This window comes from Leptonychotes weddellii, chromosome 2 (assembly GCF_054177405.1).
Source record: "Leptonychotes weddellii isolate Sample4059 chromosome 2, ASM5417740v2, whole genome shotgun sequence".
NCBI classification, from domain to species: domain Eukaryota; kingdom Metazoa; phylum Chordata; class Mammalia; order Carnivora; family Phocidae; genus Leptonychotes; species Leptonychotes weddellii.
In genome coordinates, this window is record NC_138370.1 from 88660060 (window position 1) to 88681231 (window position 21172).

Here is a 21172-nt window from a genome sequence, read left to right on the forward strand (position 1 = left end):
TATATTGCCAAAAAAAAAAAAAAGGGAAACAGGAGAATCTTGGAAGTACCTTAGGAATAATAAGAAATAATTTAAAATATGCTAAGTCCTTTGAAACATTTTAGATAGAGTCTTACCTCCCATTTATTTCAGAGTAATATAAAGTGAAATATTTGTTTATTGGTTTTAAATAGAATGGAAATCTTTATAACCCTTTTATGGGAGGATGATATCAAACCCCGTATAACTACAATAAGATACCACTTCATACCCATCAAGAGGACTATAATCAAAAAGATGAACAATGGCAAGTGTTGGTAAGGATGTAGAGAAATTGGAACTCTTATACATAGCTCATGGGAACATGAAATAGTGCGGTCACGTTAGAAGACAGTTGGCAGTTCCTCAAAGAACATAGAATTATATGCCCCAGTAATTCCATCCCTAACATTTACCCAAGAGAATTGAAAACATATGTCCACCCACAGAAAAATTTGTACATGAATGTTCATAGAAAGATTATTCATAATAGCTAAAAAGTGGAAAACCCAAATATCCATCAATTGAAGAATGGATAAACAAAATATGGTATATCTATACAATGGAATATTATTCAGTCATAAAGAGTAATAAAACATGCTACCACATGGATGAAACTTAAAAATATGATACCACATGAAAGAAGCCAGGCATAAAAAGCCATATATTACATAATTCCATTTATATTAAATGTCCAGATTAGGCAAACCAATAGAGGTGGAAAGCAGATTAGTTGACCTGGAGAGGGGGTGGGGATGGGGAATAACTGCTAATGGGGGTCAGAATTTTTTGGGGGGATAATGAAAATGTTCTGGAACTGGAAATGTTCTGGAATCAGATAGTGGTGATGGTTATACAACTTTGTAAATATATTAAAAACTACTGAATTGTACACTTTAAAAGGGTGAATTTTATGGTATGGGGGTTATAGTTCAATATTAAAAAAACAAGTGTATAAGTGATTAACTCATATTAGGAAACTAGTTATGTTTTAGAAAAAATAAGTTTTGTCTTATAATCTAAACTTCTGCAGTTTAAAAATGTTCATTATATGATAGTGCATATCAGCTATTCCCTGTTCTTTACAAAAGATGAAATAAAAATTAAAAAACTAAAATTATAGGATTAATAATACATGGTCTCTGCCTTCATAGATTGCCCTGTACATTGAAGTAGACAGACATACAGACAAATAATTACACTATGTGAAATACATGGAAAAAAATAAGATATCTATACAAGGTATAATAACACAGAAGAGAGAAGGCCTAATTATGGGTAGTGTCACGGCTTAAGGGGCTTCAAAGACAGTATAAGTTGATCTGTTATTGATGGATTGATTGATTTTTTTAAGAGAGAGAGCACGTGAGCAGGGAGAGGACTATAAGGAGGAGGAGAGGAAGAGGGAAAGAATCCCAAGCAGACTTCGCACTGAGCACGAGCCCCATGTGGGGCTCAATCTCATGACCCTGAGATCATGACCTGAGCAGAAACCAAGTCTAATGCTCAACCGACTGTGCCACCCAGGTGCCCCAAGTTGATCTGAGTCTTGATGGAAGATGGGCATCCACCCTATATGCAGGGTGTGAAACATATGCAGAGACAAAAGGTCAGAAAAACCATGTCCACTTCACAGATCTACAAGTCATTCTGTTGGGCCAGAAATGTCAAGTCTTTGCAGAAGAGCTGATGAGGTTCACATGTTTTATTCTTACAAGGGATGATACTGTGAGCTTTTCTCTGTGGGAGATGGAGAACCATCAGAAATGATATTTCAGAGCAGTGAAATATTCAGATTTCAATTTAGGTAGATGATACTGGCAGCAAAGTGGGCAAGAGATGGAGGAATACAAGAATGGAAGCGCAGAGATCCTTAGAGAAAAAATGCTTGTGGTGTGTTAGGTGATGAAGCACTATTAGTAGGAATAGAGCTAAGGGGACCAGTTACAGGGATACTTAGAAAGGCCTGGTAAGCTAAAAGAAGAGGAAGAATTGAGAATGACTCAGGTCTGGCTTAGGCAGGAAGGGCATCAGCGTTTGTGTTGTTTGCTTTCCTAACACAATTGCATTTAAATTGTATTGTTGAATTTGAAGTGTTTGTTCTAGGTATAGAAATCTAGTGTGTAGAATTTTGAGTTTGCAGCTTTGGGGAGAAAGTATCTGGAGGTAGTGGGGACATATATCTGGGGGGTCCTTAGCACATATCTGAAGTATTGGGAATGGATAAAACTGAACAAGAAGAACTGGTAGAAAAAAAAAAAGAAGAAGAAGAAGGCAAAGACCAGAAACCATTAGAAGCCTAGATTATGGATAAGCCAGAATAGGGTCTGGCACATATTGCTTAATAAGTATTTGTCAGATAAATGGACAAATGAACATCATGTTTGATCCCAAGGGTAGCAGGAAGAACGAGGGGATAAATATGGAATCAAGAAAGAAGGGTGCCATAGAATCTTCTTTTCCAGTTGTATGTCACAATTAGAAATAAAATCAGTCTTGTTCTCCATTGATGGGCATATAATTTTGGAAGTTTTCAGCTCAGAAATGAGAATGCTGAAGACACAAGCAAGAATAAATGGGGGCTGAAGACTGATCCTAGTTGGGAAAAGGAGGCAAATCCAGCAACTAAGAGAGACAAGCAAGCAGCGAGTGAGATGGGGTATCAGACAGTTGTCTTGGAAACACAGTGAGGAACATGGAGAAGGGATCATCACCTGTGCCAAATGCTGCTGGTAAGTCAAGTTGGATGAGGACTGAGAATTTTATACTGGTTACACCATAGATGTCATTTGTGCCCCTAACAAGCACTCTTCTCAGGGATGGAAATGGAATAAAGCATAACTGCCATGTGTTCAAGAGACAGTGCTGTGGAGGAGAAAAAGAAGTGGGTTTGGGTGAAAGATCCAAGTAGAGAGGGAGGAAATGAAGAAGACAGAATCAGGGATGGAGCTCCACAAAAAGGAGCAGAGAAATAAGCAGAACTCTAGTGGGATGTAGAGTCTAGAGAAGGCTTTTTTAATAAAAAAAGGATGAAAGATATTACAGCATGCTTTTATGCTGATGGGAATAATTTACTGCAGAAGAAGGGATGATGCAGAAGAGAGAAAGTATCCACAGAGCCTCATGGAGTGTGAAGGAGGAACAGTATCTGGCATGCAAGTGAAGAGATAAGAGCCGTGTTCCTGCAGGAAGAGCAGAGGATGTGGGTCCAGATGTAGCAACGTTGATAGATTACATGGAATTTAATTTAATTTTGCAGATAAGAAAAAAGAGTAATGAATAACTTCCCAAGAACCAGGAAGCCAGCATCGTTAAGCTAATTTCTGTCTAAAATTTAATGTGACATACGTTAAGTGTTGGTCTAAATGGGATATAGCATCATTACTTTAAAATAATACTGTTATTTTTGTCAATTTGTCTCTCAGGAAATGTAAGAATAAAATGGTACAAAAGTTTGAATACGGGAGGTCATTGGTTTTTACGTACCAAATAATATGAAAGTAATTACATTTGAATCTATGTAAAGGAAATTTTAACACAACCGGAAGACTTCTAGGATCACTTGACTAGCTTAACATTAAACAGGAAGCCATCAATAGCAATATTTACTTTAGGAATACATATCCAACTCAAACAAGCTCAAAGGGGTACATTTCCTTGCAAAAAAAACAGAAAATGAATGGCATAATAGCTGTCCTCCCAGCAATGGTATACTTAGAACACTTTTGAAGAATTTCTTTTACTTAGGGGGCATTCAAAAATCCTTTATCATTGAATACATGAATGGATGAATAAACCTGGAAGAAACAGTGAGGAGCTTTCTAGAGCCTATGAATAGTTGAACTATTCTTCTATTCATGACTTATGTCCCCTTCTAGAACATTGCCTATTTGGGACCTAAAGCAACAACAACAAAACAAAACAAAAATCAATCACTAATCAATCGGTTAGTTTTTGTAGAAAAAAATACCATAAGGGATACTTTTACAGAATAGAGTCAGGTTTTTACTGGATATTGGAAAAAAGCTTGAGCAGGCAAGGTGAGAAAGATTTCCAAAGGCATTAGGAAATATTATTTTCTAAATGTAACTCTCAATGACTGTTTGAGTGATAATCATTATCACTATCCCTGTTTTGCCATTTGTTTTACAACTAGATTTTTTTTTATAGTTAGTGATTAGGTTTTCTTTCCTGTAAATAAAGCAGTTAAGATACTGTCTCAACTATTAGTTCATTTTCCAGTTGGAAAATAGTTACTATATGATCAGTTGGGGACAATACTGTGATTTTATGTGAACAAATTCTGAGCAACAAAGCAGATATCCTGCTATTTATTCAATTTTTTAAAAAACAATAGAATTAGTTTTTTGCATAATACATAAATACAAAGCAAATGCAAAATACAAAGAAGAAATATCTCTGAGACTCCAGAAGTCAATCCCCTAGCTTACACAAGAGCTGGGTTTGTTTTAACCCCTTTACTCCAAATAAATGTGCCATAAATACTAGGAAGGAAAACAAGAAACTTAAAAAAATAATCTCTCTTTACAGGAAAAGTAAATGCTGTTTTTTTAACAGTTTATAATTTGATTGTAGGCCATAAATAACCATTTAACAAATACAATCATTTAAGATTTCAAAGTAAATTTGGGCCTCATTTTATACTCAAGAGCATATTTATTCAAGTCACAAGCATACTTTTGAAATTTGAGTGTGACTAAAATGATAATTCATAAGTTGCTAATTATTCTTCCCTTCTAGGTCTTTAAACCAAATGGACACATTATTTTAGGTGAATTGTTTGCGGTAGTCTCAATTTGAAACCCTGCATTGATAGTTCTGTGATAATTTAAATTCAGAATGGTTTTTAAAAATTATGTATACCTCTATCATCTACTCAAGTGTCAAATGTTCTTTTTCTGGTAAGAAGCAGCATTACAACTTGAAACAAATTGTAATGGCTCTGATTCTAACGATTCTCTTTAAATGTGCCTAAAAAATAATTTATGACCTTTTCTTAATTTGCTGGATTTTAAAAACGTGTTAAGTTTTTTTTATTCAAATCATTTTGCGTGGTGTTAAAAATATGCAAAAGTTCTACAGCACTCCGTACCTAAATTACATACCCGTCTTCACTCTTCACTGTCCTTTGCCAGGTAAATTATTACTTGGGCTTCTTGCTATCACAGGAAATGTATAATTTCACAAAACACACAATGTACAGTGTCAGGGAACTAAAACTTGATGACTTCAGATGAACGGTCATACTAGAATTGGCGACTTTTTTTTAACTAATGGAGTCTTGAGGGGCTGAGTATATGGCTGTGCAGGCCTCTAAGTATAGACTTCCGGGTTTGCAACAGTCTCATTTTGATCCCATGAGCAAGGACTGTCTTTTTTACTGCTTTTATTGACTCAAACCAAAATTATATTTATAGCAGAACTGTTGATGAGAATAAAATGTTGATGGCTTATAGATCGGCATACTTTCAGCTGTAAATGACAGAAAACCCAACTCAAACTAGTTAAGCAATCAGATACTTACGGGCACAATTAACTTGGAGAGAAGGAGGTGAGGCCTTCGAGGGGACAATCCTGCAGCACTAGAGGTCTTTTCCAGCTCTAAATAGAAGCTTCCGGGCGCCTGGGTGGCTCAGTTGGTTGAGCGACTGCCTTCGGCTCAGGTCATGATCCTGGAGTCCCGGGATCGAGTCCCGCATCGGGCTCCCTGCTCAGCGGGGGGGGTCTGCTTCTCCCTCTGACCCTCTTCCCGCTCGTGCTCTTTGTCTCTCATTCTCTCTCTCTCAAATAAATAAATAAAATCTTTAAAAAAATAAAAATAAATAAATAAAAAATAAATAAATAAATAGAAGCTTCCTCTTCAGAGGACTAGCACAGTAGCAAAATCGCTGCAGAAGAATGATGGTAATGTCTAGAGGAGCGTCACTCTGGAAATCTCTCTCATTGTGATGATGGGTCTTTCTTAGATGCCCCTTGAGAACCTCTCCTCACATTAATTGGATCACAGGTCATCTCCAGCACCCATGGCTTGTTTTAGGGATATGGCATTAGCCTGAAAAGTAACAGAGCCACCCCTGGGGTGAGTAGTGAGCTCAGGTTCTCCGGAAGCCCATGGGAGGTGTGAGGAAGAGGAAGACGCTTGAATAAGGTCTGGGTACTATTGGAAAGAAGAGAGAAATGGATGCTCGTGGGCAGCAGAAATGTCTATTTCAAATGGTGATGGGTGATCATATATAAAATATAACCCATCCAAAAATCAAAACCAAATAAAAACGTTGAAAGGGCACTACTCTTCCATAGGTAAAGAATGTTTATTTTGTAGTTTTAGAATTATTTAGAATTATTCAGTCAAGAGACTTTTTGCAATCCTGTCTTTCAAATTCATGGTGTGTTTCAACCTTTTTGCCAAAAGGAGTTATATACCAGGTTGGTCATTCTGTAGCTCCTATTTTTAAAATCAGGCTGTAACTTTGGAAATGGTATCAAACATTTTCTTTCCCATTTGTAACTGTGCATTTCAGATCATGTTTTTGCTAACCTTTCATTCAACCAAACTTTAATGAGCACTTCCCAATTTAAAGCACCGTGCTAGGTGCTCTTTATCCATCTATCATAAGCTATTGGTATATGTACAGTTTAGGGAATTGGTGAAGGAGGTAAAGTTTATGGGGGATATACTGGGCTAGCTGCTGATAGAATTTGTTTGGAGTGATTATTTGAAACAAAATAAGAGATATGTAAACTGTTGTTATATTACAGCTTATATTTATATCTTGATTTTGTTGCTAGACTAAATGCATTCAAGCATCCTACTAACATTCATGTTTCACTCGCCACTCATTTAGAGATCCCTCTTTTATAGCCACCTGGAAGAAATTCCTAAACCCTATGCACATATTTCCTCATTTATAAAATAGAAATAAAATCTGCACTGAATTGTGGGAAGATTTAAATGAGATGAGCTATGTAAAATCATAATGTGTGATATAAAGTAGACCCTCCATAAAGGTTAAGCAACTTTTAGAAAATGTTCATTGATGGAATCTCCCAATTAAAGAGGCTGATGTTATAAGAAGATGAGGCATATAAATGCAATTCCTTTAATTTTATAGAATCGCAAGATTATTTGTTTTTAGAGCAAGAATAAAGAATATAGAAAATGGAAAAAACAGGAATATAGAAATTGGTATAGTTTAGTTTCAAATTCCCAAAAATACATAAGGAGGAAACTAGAAATTTTTTTTGCTTTTTAGTTTTTCAACAGAACACAAACATGTATATCCAGTGTGATCTGCTCCATAAACCTAGAGAATAAAAATTTATGCATATCTCTTGTTTTGTTCCAATTAATCCAATCAGTAAAAACAAAACATTAGCGGAGAGCCCAGTATATCCCTTTAAATTCCACCACTTCTCCCCAGAATTTCTTTATCCAATAAGTTACTAAATAATGTGTGATTTCAAATCATGAAAGGCATGATTTGAACATGAAACTCAAAACTTGCCATTCCCATGGTCTATCCTGAGTCTCTTCTATTTGCTGCTGGGCCTCACTGAAACTCAGGCATCAAGATACTCTTTATAATTCTCTGCTTGGGTTCAAGGCTGTCTACTTTTTGAAGGACAAACTGCTATGTAGGTTAAACTACTTCACTTGGCACCCAGGTTGAGAGTGCCATGAGCTATAGTAAGTAACATGCCTACCTCAAAAGTTTTGCTGACCTTATATTTTTATCTTGGCTCACCCCTGAACAACCAAAAAAAAAAAAAAAAAGCTTGATCAAGTCTAATAGTCCTAACTCAGAAAATAGTCAATCATAAAACAATGAGAAGCAACATTTTCCGTTATCTAATGTGAGTATTTATTCATTTGCAACTTTACTGGAAAGTACCCAGAATATTGGGTTGAACTATATGAAATTGCCAATTTTTCCTATTTTTTAACCTACAAAATGGTAGTCTCATATGATACACCATAATATAAAGTCTGTTAATGGTGACACTACAAATTCCAGCAGCATTCATCTGAAGTTCTATAAGGGACAACTGGTGACCCTCCAAAACATACTCTTCACTCCCCACCATCTACCACCAGTCATACTTTGATGTGTTGGATATCTTCTGTTTGTCTCTCCAGGCTCATTCTCTACCTTTCTCACCATCACTCTACTCTGTGGTCCTGGGAAGCTGGACTATATGAACTGGTCTGGCCATATGGCATCGAGTTGGGTTAGATAAGCAGAAGATCAGAGGGCAGGAGGACAATGAGACAGGAGTATTTATTCACCCTCTTTCTCCTCCACCAACTCATCCTTGGTTATCTGCATTCCTTCCTAAAGGCCATAGCTCTTGTCAGACACTCTACAAATAGCTCCCCTCAGGGTTCTGGTAACTTCTCCCCTTCTTTCAGTCCTGGGAGAGATAATGGCTCTCTGCTGTTGCTAGTCCTGAGGTTCTACATAATTCCTTATTTTTTATTTCTTTAAACACTCCTCACATTTTTATAATAATCCCTTTACCCCTTTTGAGCTTGCCCTCTGCTTTCTTCAGAAAGCCTGGCTGAAACAAACAATCATTTAAGCTAGGTTTTCCAAAATATTAACTCCCACACATGAAACCATGTTTCATTTGTGAGAGCATTTCCTCTCAGCACCCCTGGAACCAGATGGAGGGTGAACAGTATTTCAGGCTGCAAACACAGCCAGGCCCACACGGGACTGAATGACTCTTCAGATGATTCCAACCCCAGCCTCCATGTCTTCCACCTGAGACTCCAGATATGGCAGATTAGAGATGCTGTTGGCCCCTCTCTGAATCCCTGACCCACAGAAACTGTAAGACATAAACACCTAGCGTTGCTCTAACCCACTGCATTTTGAGGTGATTTGGTACACAGAGGCGGATAACTACTACACTTGTCCTCTCTGGTATTTGTGCTCTCAGAAGCTCCCAGTCTGTTTCTCTTGCTCACTCTCCATCATCTCTTGATGCCTGTGGGAAGAGGCGGCCCCGACAATCACGGAGCCTAGTCACACAGCAGACCACCCCAGGCATCTCATTTCTCCTGTTTCTAAGCCTTTCCTGGCAAGACTTAACAGTGTAACACAGGGGTAAAGAGCACACACTCTACAGCCGAACGTTGTGGTTTCCAGTGGTAGTTCTAGTTCACTAGCTGTGAGCCCTTGGGCCAGTTAGGGAACTTCGACATCCCCTGGTTTCTTCCTCTGTAAAATAGTGATAATAACACAGGGCTGATAGGGTTATTAGGAGAGTTAAATGAGTCATTATTTGTAAAGGTCTTAGAAGAGTGTCTGGAGGAGCACATGGGTGGCTCAGTTGGTTAAGTGTCTGCCTTCAGCTCAAGCCATGATCTCAGGGTTCTGGGATCGATCCCGGGGTGGGGCTCCCTGCTCAGTGGGGAGTGTGTTTCTCCCTCTGCCCCTCCCACCTGCTCATGTGTACGTGCTCTCTCTCTCTCTCAAGTAAATAAAATCTTAAAAAAAAAAGAAGAAGAAGAAGAGTGCCTGGAATATAGAAAGTGTAATATATAAATGCTTGTTAAATAAAATAATGCAGTGTGCTAGAGAATAACCACTTCCCTCCCAAAGCAAAAGGGTAAGACTTACTGAATCCAGAAAACCTTAAGGATGGCCTTAGAAACTTAGTCTTTTCTAAACTATTTCATTAAGGGTAGCATACTAATTACTTGATATAAGTATATAAACATACCGTTTTGCTAGGCAAATTTTTCTGTGGCTATCTGAAGTATAATTCTGAATCTCCTTCCATAGGCTGTAGCTTTCTCCCCTGCTCCTCAATATGTCTTGAGACAATGTATAGCAGGTCTGGCACGTGAGCTGAGATTCCAACAGGAAACAGACGACACCCTTAAACTGGGTAATTCAGGAGAGTTTAATTAAGGGACTATTTTTTAAATGTGAGCAAGATTTAAGAAAGCCAAGAACAATGGCTAGTAGAGCTAGCGATAGCAGGGACCCATTACCTCCGATAGGCTAGAAGGCATGAGTAGCTATATGGAGAGGGCTGCCTTGAAGAGACTCTGCAGAGGAACACAGCCAACCAGTGATGACACAGCTGGGAGGTTACCAGGTGTCTGGTTATTTACTGCAGTGTAACAACACACCCCCAAACTTACATAAAACAATAATGATGTGTTATGCTCACCATTTCGTGGGCCAGGAACCCTGGCAGGGCATAGCAGAGATAGATTATTTTTGCTTCACAATGCCTGGAGCCTCAGCCTCGGCAAGGGTGGCTTGAACAGCTGGAAATGTCTGGAACAGCTCAGCGGGGGTCAGATGTTTGGGGTCTCAGTTCTGCTATTGGCTGGGTTTCTTGATTCTTCACATACTGTATCTACTGGGGTTGCAATGTCCTCCAAGTTGGTGTTTTCACTCACATATCTGCCTGGAAAAGCGGGAACATCTGGGCAATGGCTGGCATTGCTCTTTCTCCATAGGGTCTCTCCCTATGCAATCCCAGTTTATCAGATTTCTTACACTGTATCTCAGAGCTCCAAGAGTGAATGCTCCAGGAGACCTGGGGAGATGGGAGCTCCAAGACTTCTTATAATGACCTAGCCTCAGAAGTCCCAAAATGTCACTGCCCTGCATTCAGTTGTTTAAGCAAATCACTTGGGCCAGTCCCAATGAAAGGAGAGAGGAGAATGGGACTCTACCGTTCAGTGGGAGAAGTAGCAAAAAATTTGCCACCATGTTTAGTCCATTGTATCAGGTTAATAAAAATTCTGAGCTCATTCTCCTCTACCCCCTCATTTGTTACTGATGCTCCCCCTTAAACAAGGCAACCACTAGCCAGAGGGCAAAGGACCTTGCTGATGTAGTTTTTATAGGTCAGCTTCCCAGGAACACAGATCTGGAGGGACAATCAGAAGATATTCAGTATGCCCAGTGACTCTCCAAATGCTCACTGCTTCCTCTAGGGCTTTTAAGCACTGTGCCAGAGTTATGTAGGGGTATGTTCTTGAGGACATAGGCATGATCATGAGGACACAGAGAATGGTGTAAGCCCTCCGTTGCCTACATTTGTAACTCCCACTATGGTACCTTTTACAATTGCAGTTTTAATCAGTGTTCAAATAGAGTTTTCACTTGGACTAAAATTTCATTTCCAGAATACTCCTTCCATTCCTGGTACATCAATTTTTCAAAGCCTACAGGAAAAATGGCTTTATCTTTGGTTGGAAACCCCTCATTGAAATATTCTTGCAAGTGATTCTTACACTAGGGCGGCTGGGGACATGTCAGTATGTGCTAGTATGCTGAGGCTTGGGGTGCAGTGCGTTTACACCCCAAGAGTCCAGCAACATTAGACCTGTGCCTGTCCTTGTCCATCACAAAGTTTGCTTTTTTAAAACAATTTTTGGTGGGTAGAGGGCAGGGAATGGTAGAGTCTCAGGTGAAGGCTTAAAAATCATACCCTATATCCTCTTTACTTTTTCGTTTATCTTGGAAATCCAATAGTTAATACCTTCTTCAGCAAAGACTAGTAAAGTAGCATTTGCCTTGTATTTCTTCCAGAAACTCCTGCTAACCATTGCATATCTGTCCAGTGATTTTCAAACATTTTGCAGTCTCATTTTAAACTGAGTCTCATCACTGTTTTCTGAATTCCGCAAATCAGGAAAAGCTTGTTTCACTTGAACTAGCCACATATTTCTGATGACAGGTGATGTAGGACACATTCATATCAGGACTCCATGACTGGCTGAAAAGAGAGAATTACAAAATGAATTAGTAACCCCAAAAAGAGAGAGCTGATTTCAGAGGATAGATTTTCAGTAAGTTTTGGATAACGTGCTGGATTTGGGAGAAAGGAGTCTGATGGGAAGATGAAGCTAGAAGTCCCTTCATATAGTTATTCTCTCAGTAAGAATTATTAGAAGAGCTCAGAGTGCCTGGTGTAAGAATTAGTAAGAGCTCAGAGTGCCTGGGTGGCTCAGTCGGCTAAGTGTCTGACTCTTGCTTTCAGCTCAGGTCATGATCTCAGGGTTGTGGAATCGAGCCCCATGTCGGGCTCCCTGCTCAACAGGGAGTCTGCTTGAGATTCTCTTGCTCCATCTCCCTCTACCCCACCCCTGGCTCTCTCTCTCTCTCAAATAAATAAACAAATATTTTTTTAAAAAAAGAACTATTGAGCTCTATGTGCTCTACTGCGTATTTATTATATCACTTAATAGTCACAACAACACTATGTGGGTTGCTGTTAGTCCTGTTGCAGGTAAGGAAACTGAGGCATGCAGGGAGTAGCTGAGTAAATTGCCTGGGGTCAGGCAGCTAGCAAATGTAAAAGATAATACAAATTTCCAATCTAGAGAACAAAAATCAGTCCTATTACTTTATAATCATTTCTCATTTTACAAAAAAAAAAAAAATGTATTTCCCACCGGACCATAGGAGGAGTGATTTTGGCTGTTTAAAATATACAAAGAAACAAATTCCCTCTTATCAGAAAATAAACAAACCAAAATATTGTCACTAGTGAAGAGATACAAGAAGACTAATGCAGACTCTGAGAGCATTCCAAGGAGAAATTTACCAAAATGTTTTTAGCAATGGCAGCACAGTTTATAAAAATATATAGCCTTCCAAGGTCACTACTGCAAAGAGAAAATCACTGGCACTGATAAATTCTAGAGTTTTAAAACATTACTGAAACGTTTGTCAGATCCCTAGCCCTAATATAAAAGAGATTATGCGGCCCTGACTTTCATGCTGGAATAGCTTGTGCGAAGCTTCTAATTGATGCACTCAGTGATTTCATCAGCAGAGAAGAATGAAAACAAATGAACTTGAAGGAATTGGGGCCTGTTCTATGAATGTAGTTTCTTCTTTCTATTGATTTATTGATTAAGCATCTTGGGACTGCAATTATTTAAAGAACATTTTCTGTGAGCCTAGCTGGAAAATTTTATCCTGGAGCTTTTAGATTTGAATGGTGGCAAGTTATTCCATTTCAATATATTGCTAATTTCCCTGTAAGAAAAGAATGGGAAAACTGAATCACTGTGACTATCTGTAAAGAATGAACTTCTAGTTTAGATTTCTATACAGCCTTTGTTGATTTGAAAAATGTAGCATTTTCAATGCATGGATTGAATTTGAGTGAAAAATTTTGCACAATTTATAATATACCTAATTTTGAGTTTTGTTAAATTGATTTTATTAAATTATAAAATGTTGATTAAAAAAAAGAATTAGTTCAAAGAAGTTTACCTAAAAGCTACTCCTAAAAGATGAAAATTATCACCATTCATGAGGTTCCTTCTTTTTCTCTGGCTTGATAATTAAATCACACTTTTCCTTACATACTTGGGAGAAGGCAAGCTCCACAATGGTGTCTACAAAAAGACATGAGATTTTTAAAATGGGACTGTCCACATCAACTGAAAATTTTTTACCTATAATTTATATTTTTTTAAAAGACAAGTGATTCTCTAGACTAGAAATTCAAGATCAATAAATCTGTTTCTCTAGATTTTCTTTTAAAAATACACATTTTTGTTCCTTTAACTTTTAAAGAGTCTATTTTAAACGACCTACTTTTAAACTGGTTTTTAGTTAAGTGTGTCACACCTGGATGTAGTTGACTTAAAAGTGTTTCAGTCCTTGCTATTTCTTTCTAAACTAATTATTTTATTTTTAGTCATTCTGACTAGTGCAAGATATTTTCTCTAGAGAATGGAATCTCTCTTTTAATAGGAAAGTGGATGAGAAGAGCATAGATATGTTCTGGGTCTGAGTGTTTATGATATATGTTACGTTTCTGTGAGCGGTTAATATTATTTATCAATGAAAACCATATAATTGCTCTGTTTAACATACTCTCCATATGCAGGTGAAAGGGCAGTGAGGAACCTGGAGAGCCCTTGAGGTCAATCTGTCTCTGATACAGGACTTCAAAGCATTATCAACAGATGGTTGTCCACCCCATTTGTAAAAGTCTCTAGGGAAAAATTCCACAGTTGTTTTTCATCATAAATCCATCTGTATCGCATCCCTCTGTCAGGAAGGCGTGTCTAGTATCTGTCCAAAATCCCTCCTGTTTTCATGGACGTCCATTTCCTCTGTGTGTGACCTTCACTGATACAAAAAACAGCTGCTCACCATTTTCTATGTAATGTCTTTTTACATGGATCAGACTTTGTATGTCAAACTGAATTCCGGGGTGCCACAAGAGACTTGGGTAGAAAACCCTATGTTTGATTTGGGAAAGAAAATTCTCTGTACTGATGGGAATAATTGCACCATTATACAGCTTTATTATTCATAAGCTGGCTTAGTCTTTGAAATGGAAAATTATGATCTAATTTAAATTCACACATTTAAGATATTAAGCTGATCCCTGCTGTGCAACAGCTTGAAGCATGTATTCCAACACTGTCCTCAGAAAACTATTTCACATGAGCCCAGGGCTGCTAAGAGTAAAAGGTGATTTTATTAAGTGTGATAAGACTTCCAAAGACCATGAAAAGAAATAACCCTTCCTCAAAGATCAATTGCTAACATATTTACATACAATACACAAAAGTACTGCCAAAGTAATTTAAGAAAACTTTTTTTTTCAAACTGCCCCCACAAATATCTACTGGACACATGCTACATCGCACTCACTATGCTTTATGACAGTGTTATTCTAGAAGGATTCCTGAGGTGGCCTCCATGGATCCTTCTCCTGGTGTTCACACCCTGTTGTGATTCCCCTCCCCTTGTGTGAAGGCAGAAGCTTGACTTGTTCCCAACAAACAGAATATGGCAAAGGTGATGGGATGTATGTAATTATGTGTATGTGACTGCATGGTTATGTACATAAGATTATAGTCCCGTATCGCTGGGGTCTCTCTCCCTTGCTAGCTCCAAGGAAGCAGGCAGTCATGGTGGGATAATGAAGGCAAGGAAATGAAGGCGGCTTCTTGAGGCAAAGGGGGGCTCCCAGCCAACAGCCTGTTAGGGTCTCTAGTCAGAACTCAGCAAGAAAAAGAATCCCTCGGTTCTACAACCACAAAGAATTGGATTCTGCCAACAGCCTGAGTGCACTTGGAAGCAGATCCTTCTCCCACTGACCCTCAGATGAGGCAGCTCTGGCTTCCCCCCCGGTTGCCTTGTGAGACCTCCCCTGAGCAGAAGACACTGTTTAGCGGAGCCTAGACCCCTTATTCACAAAAACTGGGAGATGACAAATGTGTGTTGCTTCAAGCCACTAAAATTGTGGTAATATTGTTACAAAGTAGTAAATAACTAGGTCCTCAGTCTTTCTTTGTCTTTCTTGACCTTGAAGTCTTGGAAGCATACGGGCCAGTTATTTTGTACAAAGCGCCTCAAACTGGGTGTGTTTGTTTGGAAATCCCTCAATCCGATCCTCAGGATTAGATTTAGATTCAGGAATAACATAGAAGTGATTTTGTGTCCTTCTCAGAATATCCTATTTAGAGGTTTATATGCTTGGTTTGTCCCAATATAAGTGATATTAAATTGATCACTTGGTTAGAAAGGTATCCGTAAGTTCTCTCCATTGTAAAGATACTATTTCCCCATGATGACTAATAAAAAACTTATGAGGAGATACTCCATTCATCATCAAACTCTCACTGATTAGTTTTAGTAACCATTAATGATTCTCTTACTACATAATTCCTTTTGTATTCATTAGTTAGCATTCTACTGTAAGGAACATTCTCTTCTTTCCTATTTACTTACTTATCTAGTGATTTATTTATACCAGAGTGAAATTACAGTTTCTTATTTTAGTCAGCTGTTAAAATTTGTTACTATTATGTATCCCAATTTTGATATTTAAATTGCTCTAGATTTGTCCATTGGAAGCTCCCTGCAGATATATCCTCTGTCCTTCTGATATATTGCCATCTTTTCAAGCCTTTCTAATTTTCTAGCAAAACAAGATTTTCCAGGCTTATCTAATACTTTCTGTGTCCTAGACCTGGAATTTTTTCTCCACAGACTTCTGATTCCTTTTAAAGTGAAGAATGGTTTTTAGAAACCAAAATCTGGGTACTAACTGTACTCATTGCTACTGGAATGTCATAGCTTCTAGTACTTCTCAGTGACAGAGCTGAAGTAGATACAGAGATATATCCAACAAAATATGTGTAAGACAAATATACTAAAAACTACATTACTGGGAGAAATTTTAAAAGAGTGGAATAAATGGATAAATCCACTATGTTCATGGATTATAAGACTCATTATTATTAAGTTGTCAATTATGAAAATGTCTTAGCATCTTACAAGGCTGCAAGTCTATATATTGGCTGGGATTGTGGTCACATCTGGGGCTCGAATGGGGAAATATCGACTTCTGCACTCACACAGGTTGTTAGCAGAATTTAGTTCCTTGTATTTGTAAGACTGAGGGATTCATTCTCTTGCTGACAGGAACTCCTTGTAGGCTGTCAGCTGGAGGGTACCCACAGCTCTTAGAAACTGCCTGCATTTCTTCATCATGTGGGATTTCTCCCCGTGATACAACTCACACCCACACACAACCCCACATATTTAATTTTTAACCTCCAATTCCATTTCAACACCACAATGTACCTTCTAGTCTTCCCCCTTCAATAGTGAGGAAACTGGATCCCATTATAAGTGCAAATATATTAATTTTCTCAAGCCTGGAATACACTGGAAGGTTGCAAAGGGGACAGAATATACTGTATGGGATTTGAATTTAAAAAAAGCAGGTCAGTCACTGATATGAGGAATTCTTAATCGCAGGGCACAAACTGAGGGTTGCTGGAGTGGGGGGCGGGGTGGGAGGGATGGGGTGACTGGGTAATAGACACTGGGGAGGGTATGTGCTCTGGTAAGCGCTGTGAATGGTGCAAGACTGTTGAATCTCAGATCTGTACCTCTGAAACAAATAATGCAATATATGTTAAGAAAAAAAAAAAAGGAAGAAGAAGAAGGTAGCAGGAGGGGAAGAATGAAGGGGGGGAAATCGGAGGGGTAGACGAACCATGAGAGACGATGGACTCTGAAAAACAAACTGAGGGTTCTAGAGGGGAGGGGGGTGGGAGGATGGGTTAGTCTGGTGATGGGTATTGAGGAGGGCACATTCTGCATGGAGCACTGGGTGTTATGCACAAACGATGAATCATGGAACACTACATCTAAAACTAATGATAGAATGTATGGGGATTAACATAAGAATAAAAAAATTTAAAAAAAAAAAGCAGGTCAGGAAAGATTTCATGACTCCTGTAATTCACATTCCTTTTTTTGAGAATTTGATCATCATTGATTTATTTTTTTCTAGTTGTATGATCAAAACCTCAACAGTAGAGGTAGGTAGAAGTCAAGTCATGCAGAACTTTGTAAGCCACATTAGAGAGTTTGGGTTTTATTCTAGTACGATGGGAATTGGAGGCCTTTCTGTTAGGCCTCCATTGTGCATTTGTTTGTTGTAAATAGCATTAACAGCATTTTTAAAGTTATTTCCTGATAATGTTTATTATTTACTCAATCTTAACTCATTCTAAAACAAGATTGGAGATGCTTAGGGCAATCCATACCAGTAAGTTAAAACATTAAAAAATCTATCAGATAGGGATAAAAAATAAAATGGAGCTGGGAAACAAGAGGTCAGGGTGAGGTCACCTTTAAGAACTTTAAAGTTACAGAGATTTGTTACAAATTTTATCTGAGATCTCTGGAGACTAGAACAGTTTGAAATAACTCATCCCCCAAACCACTGTGATATGCTCACTTCAAGTAACCAGCCTTCACAAGAACCCCCAATCTGCCATGTATACCACACAGAATTCAGACTCGCTAATGGCAGAATCCACGGATTGTTTTTCTTGCAGTAACTTTTCAGAAAACTCTCTGGTTTCTGATAATTTAACCCTTTCAGGTTAAGAGAAAAATGGACAGTTAGATAGTGCTTGTTTATTTAATCAAGGCAGCCAACTGAAGCAAACAATTCAAGCCAAAAATTCACTTCATTTTTTGTAGGAAAGTATAGTTTTAAATTATAACTGACCCTCTGTTAGGAGAAATGCATGGATTTCCACAGGGAAAAACTGAGCACTGAGGACAAAGTCTCGAGTTCACGAGCACTGTAATCACACATCAGGATCACAGAACTCGCATTTTAAAATCTGATATAATTTATTGCACATTATTTCACATTCTACTGCTTTGCTTACTTTTTGTTGGTTTGTGGTTACTTGCATACATCAGTAAAGTTTCTGAAAAACTATAATTATAGAAGGACAATTATTTAATGCAGGAAGGATAAACCATTGCATTGGCGGATTGGAAGACATTTTTTAAAGTTCTTATATTATCAATTTAATTATGCATTTCTATGTAGTAATACTCATTCTATGAGTAATGTCTAACATTCTTGCCAAGAATAGTTTGAAAGGACTTTGTTAAAAGTATGTCAGCTAAATCACTATGGGTATATCACTGCTAATGGTGTCGTTCACACGTTGTGAAACATACAACTCCATATTTAATTCTGCCCCCAAATTAGGTCATTGCAAAATACCGTTATTAAAACTGCAAATTGCGGGACAAGGAGATGGAGATGAGAACAAAGCAAAAGGAAGACACCAATTCCTTTTTGTAAAGCATGATTGGGATAGGACAAAATAGAGTAGGAAAGCTGAGCCCTTTGAAACGGATACTTTTTTGTGGGGTGTGTGTTAATTCCATTTAAATATAAATGACTAATAAAACTTGGGCTAACCAGTCTGCTCTGTACTATCCCCGGGTAGCGTTTATGCTCTCTAACCTAATTGTGCAGAGGTTCCCTTGTCTTCTGACTTCATACACAAACCATGATGATTATTTCAGTTTTACCATTTCCTTTTCCCAGAAAATCTTGTTCCAGTCATAAAAAGGGAATGTTTGATGCAAAGACGCCTAATTTATAATTATTTGTGGTTATTAACAACATAGTAATTACGGAAATGCCTTTGTTGGAAGTTACCCACCAGGAGCCGCAAATCCGTGGCACACACCCCCGGGCTGCCTGGGCTCGGAGGAAGGTCGATCCCTGCACCTTCCAGACCCAAGCCCTGGGGAGGAAAGCGAGGCCGGACGGTCACTGTTCACTCAGACCTGAGAAAAGTCTCCAGGGTAGCAGCACCTCTTACTTTTGGTGGAAGGTTCCCCTAACTCCAGCTTTCAGGACTTGGGATGGGCACACACATCGCGACTCTCCCTTTCTTACTGTGGGGCACTCTGCGAACACACCCACAGTCACCTCTGCGCGCTCCCCTGGAACCCGCTCAGCACACAGCGCACCCCAGCGGCGGAGTGGCCTCCTTCCAGCGGTGGCCACTTAGCTTCCGGAGAGCTCGCCAGTTGCCTCCGCCGCCGCCTTGGAATCTGGGGACCCGACAGACGGCGAGACCCAGTCTCCGCCCGACCCCAGGGAGGACGCGCCGCTGCTGCGCCTGCCCCACCCGCCACACCTGGGAGCGGTGATCACCAGGAGAGGTGGGGCGTGGCAAGAGGCTGGCCGGGTGCCGGAGCAGCTTCGCCAAAAGCCAGCCGGACCGGAGCAAGGCGGAGGGGGAGGGTCTCGGGGCAGAGTCCGGCTCCTCCGAGGGAGAGACCCCAGCTGGGGTGGAAAACGGCACAAACCAGCTGCACAGACGCTGGGCGCGGATCATGGAGCGGGCCAGCCCCGGCTCCGGGAAGTCGAAGCTGCAGCGGGACCAGGATTCCGTGGAAGCGTGGCTGGATGATCACTGGGACTTTACCTTCTCTTACTTTGTTAGGAAAGCCACCAGGTAAGAAGAGGACCCCTGGAAGACCCACCCGGGGCGCTGAGAGTGACCTGGGGGCTCATCTCTCTCCCTTACTGAATTTTCCTCTTCCTTTATCATTAAACGACCTCGGTTCCCAGGCCCTTTGCTTTTGAAGTAGGTCTTTGGTCCTGTTAGGGTGTAGAGACCTCGACTTTATGGCTAGTACAGTCGAAAAGCCCAAGCGTGGGATTCGATCCAACTTGCTCAAAAAGTTCAATGCAAAAATGTACATGCGGACCCCCCCCCCACACACACACACAGCCCGGCTGCCCCGGTATTCCCTGAGAGCAAGATTATTTACATACATCCGCGCTCACGGGCCTTCCCCCAGCCCTTCTTTAGCCTCCTAGTCCCCCTAAATCTCCTTAGCGAAACCAAAACAGTTTTTGAGCCCCTTCCCTGCCGCTCCGGAAGCACCATTTCCAACTCGGTCCCAGCAGCTCCGCTCCTCCCCCGTCCCCCCTCGCCCTGGCCCTTGGCGGGGCGGGGAAGTCGGGGTAGGGGCGAGACCACGAGGAGCCCAAAGGCAGCAACATGCCGGAATCTTCCCAGAGTAAGTGCTGTCGCCTTTTGCCCCTTTCCAGTCCCTTGCTTGGCCCGGCGCTTCCTTTCACTCTCTCTTGCTCCCAAGGCGGCGCCGCTGAAAGGGCTCCGCAGAGGGGTTCGCGGCGCGCACACAAAGGGCGCTGGGGAGGCGCGGCGGGAGCCGACAGCGGGGGGCTGACGGGTCCCGCGCGGCCCCAGCCGACCCCAGAGGCCAGCTCTTCCTGGTCGAGAGCCAAGCGCCGGGGCGGCCGCTGCCGAGGGCGGGGAGGAGGGCGCCTGTCCTTTGGGAGGTGGCTGCCCGGGGGGCAGTTGGGGCGCGCGTGGGAAACGCTCCCGTAGAGTTGGGGAGGAATTGAGGTTGAAGCCGAGGAAGGAGGGGCTGGAGCAGAGAGTGGAGGCGGGCGGATGCCCTGAAGCCTGAGGAGTTGGTGAGAAGCCGCTGGCGCGGGCAAAGGCTTCTACACGCGGACTCAGACTGACTCCAGGACGCGCCTCTTTGGAGAAGAGTCCCGAACCCGCCGCCGCCGCCTCCAGGCAGCGGCCGTCGGGCAGCTGGCGCTGGCTGCCTTGGCCGCCAGGAAAGCGCACTCAAGGCGGTGATGGTAGAGCGGCCGGCCGAGGCACGGCGCTGGGCTCCCACCCGCCGGCGTTCGGCCTCCGCTCTGCCGGGCGCTCCCCGCCAGGGGGCGGCGCAGCGCGGAGCGAGCGGGCTGCGGCGGGCGGCGGCACGGTGGCGGGGTCGGTAAGGGAGCAGGCTTCGAGTCA

The 21172-nt window shown here is 40.8% G+C and overlaps 1 protein-coding gene and 2 long non-coding RNA genes across 6 annotated transcripts in view; 2 read left to right on the forward strand and 1 right to left on the reverse strand.

The window, feature by feature from the left end:
* LOC115943397 (uncharacterized) overlaps positions 1-19178 on the reverse strand; it is a 202040-nt gene extending 182862 nt beyond the window's left edge. Inside the window, exons 1-2 of the long non-coding RNA XR_014143172.1 lie at positions 19040-19178; positions 10225-11787 (exon numbers count right to left, since the gene is read on the reverse strand). This is a non-coding gene — a long non-coding RNA (uncharacterized LOC115943397). The remainder of the gene's footprint in view (positions 1-10224; positions 11788-19039) is intronic.
* Positions 1-21172, forward strand: part of LOC145720273 (uncharacterized) — a 332443-nt gene that overhangs the window by 104382 nt on the left and 206889 nt on the right. The window lies entirely within an intron of this gene.
* The window catches only part of PDE5A (phosphodiesterase 5A), a 145363-nt gene continuing 143588 nt past the window's right edge, over positions 19398-21172 (forward strand). For all 4 annotated transcript variants that reach the window (XR_014143157.1, XR_014143156.1, XM_006740607.3 and 1 more), the window contains exon 1: positions 19398-19843. Coding sequence is in view for 2 of the 4 variants with exons in the window: in XM_006740607.3 (XP_006740670.1) it covers positions 19722-19843 (122 nt within the window). In the remaining 2 variants the exon portion in view is untranslated. The remainder of the gene's footprint in view (positions 19844-21172) is intronic.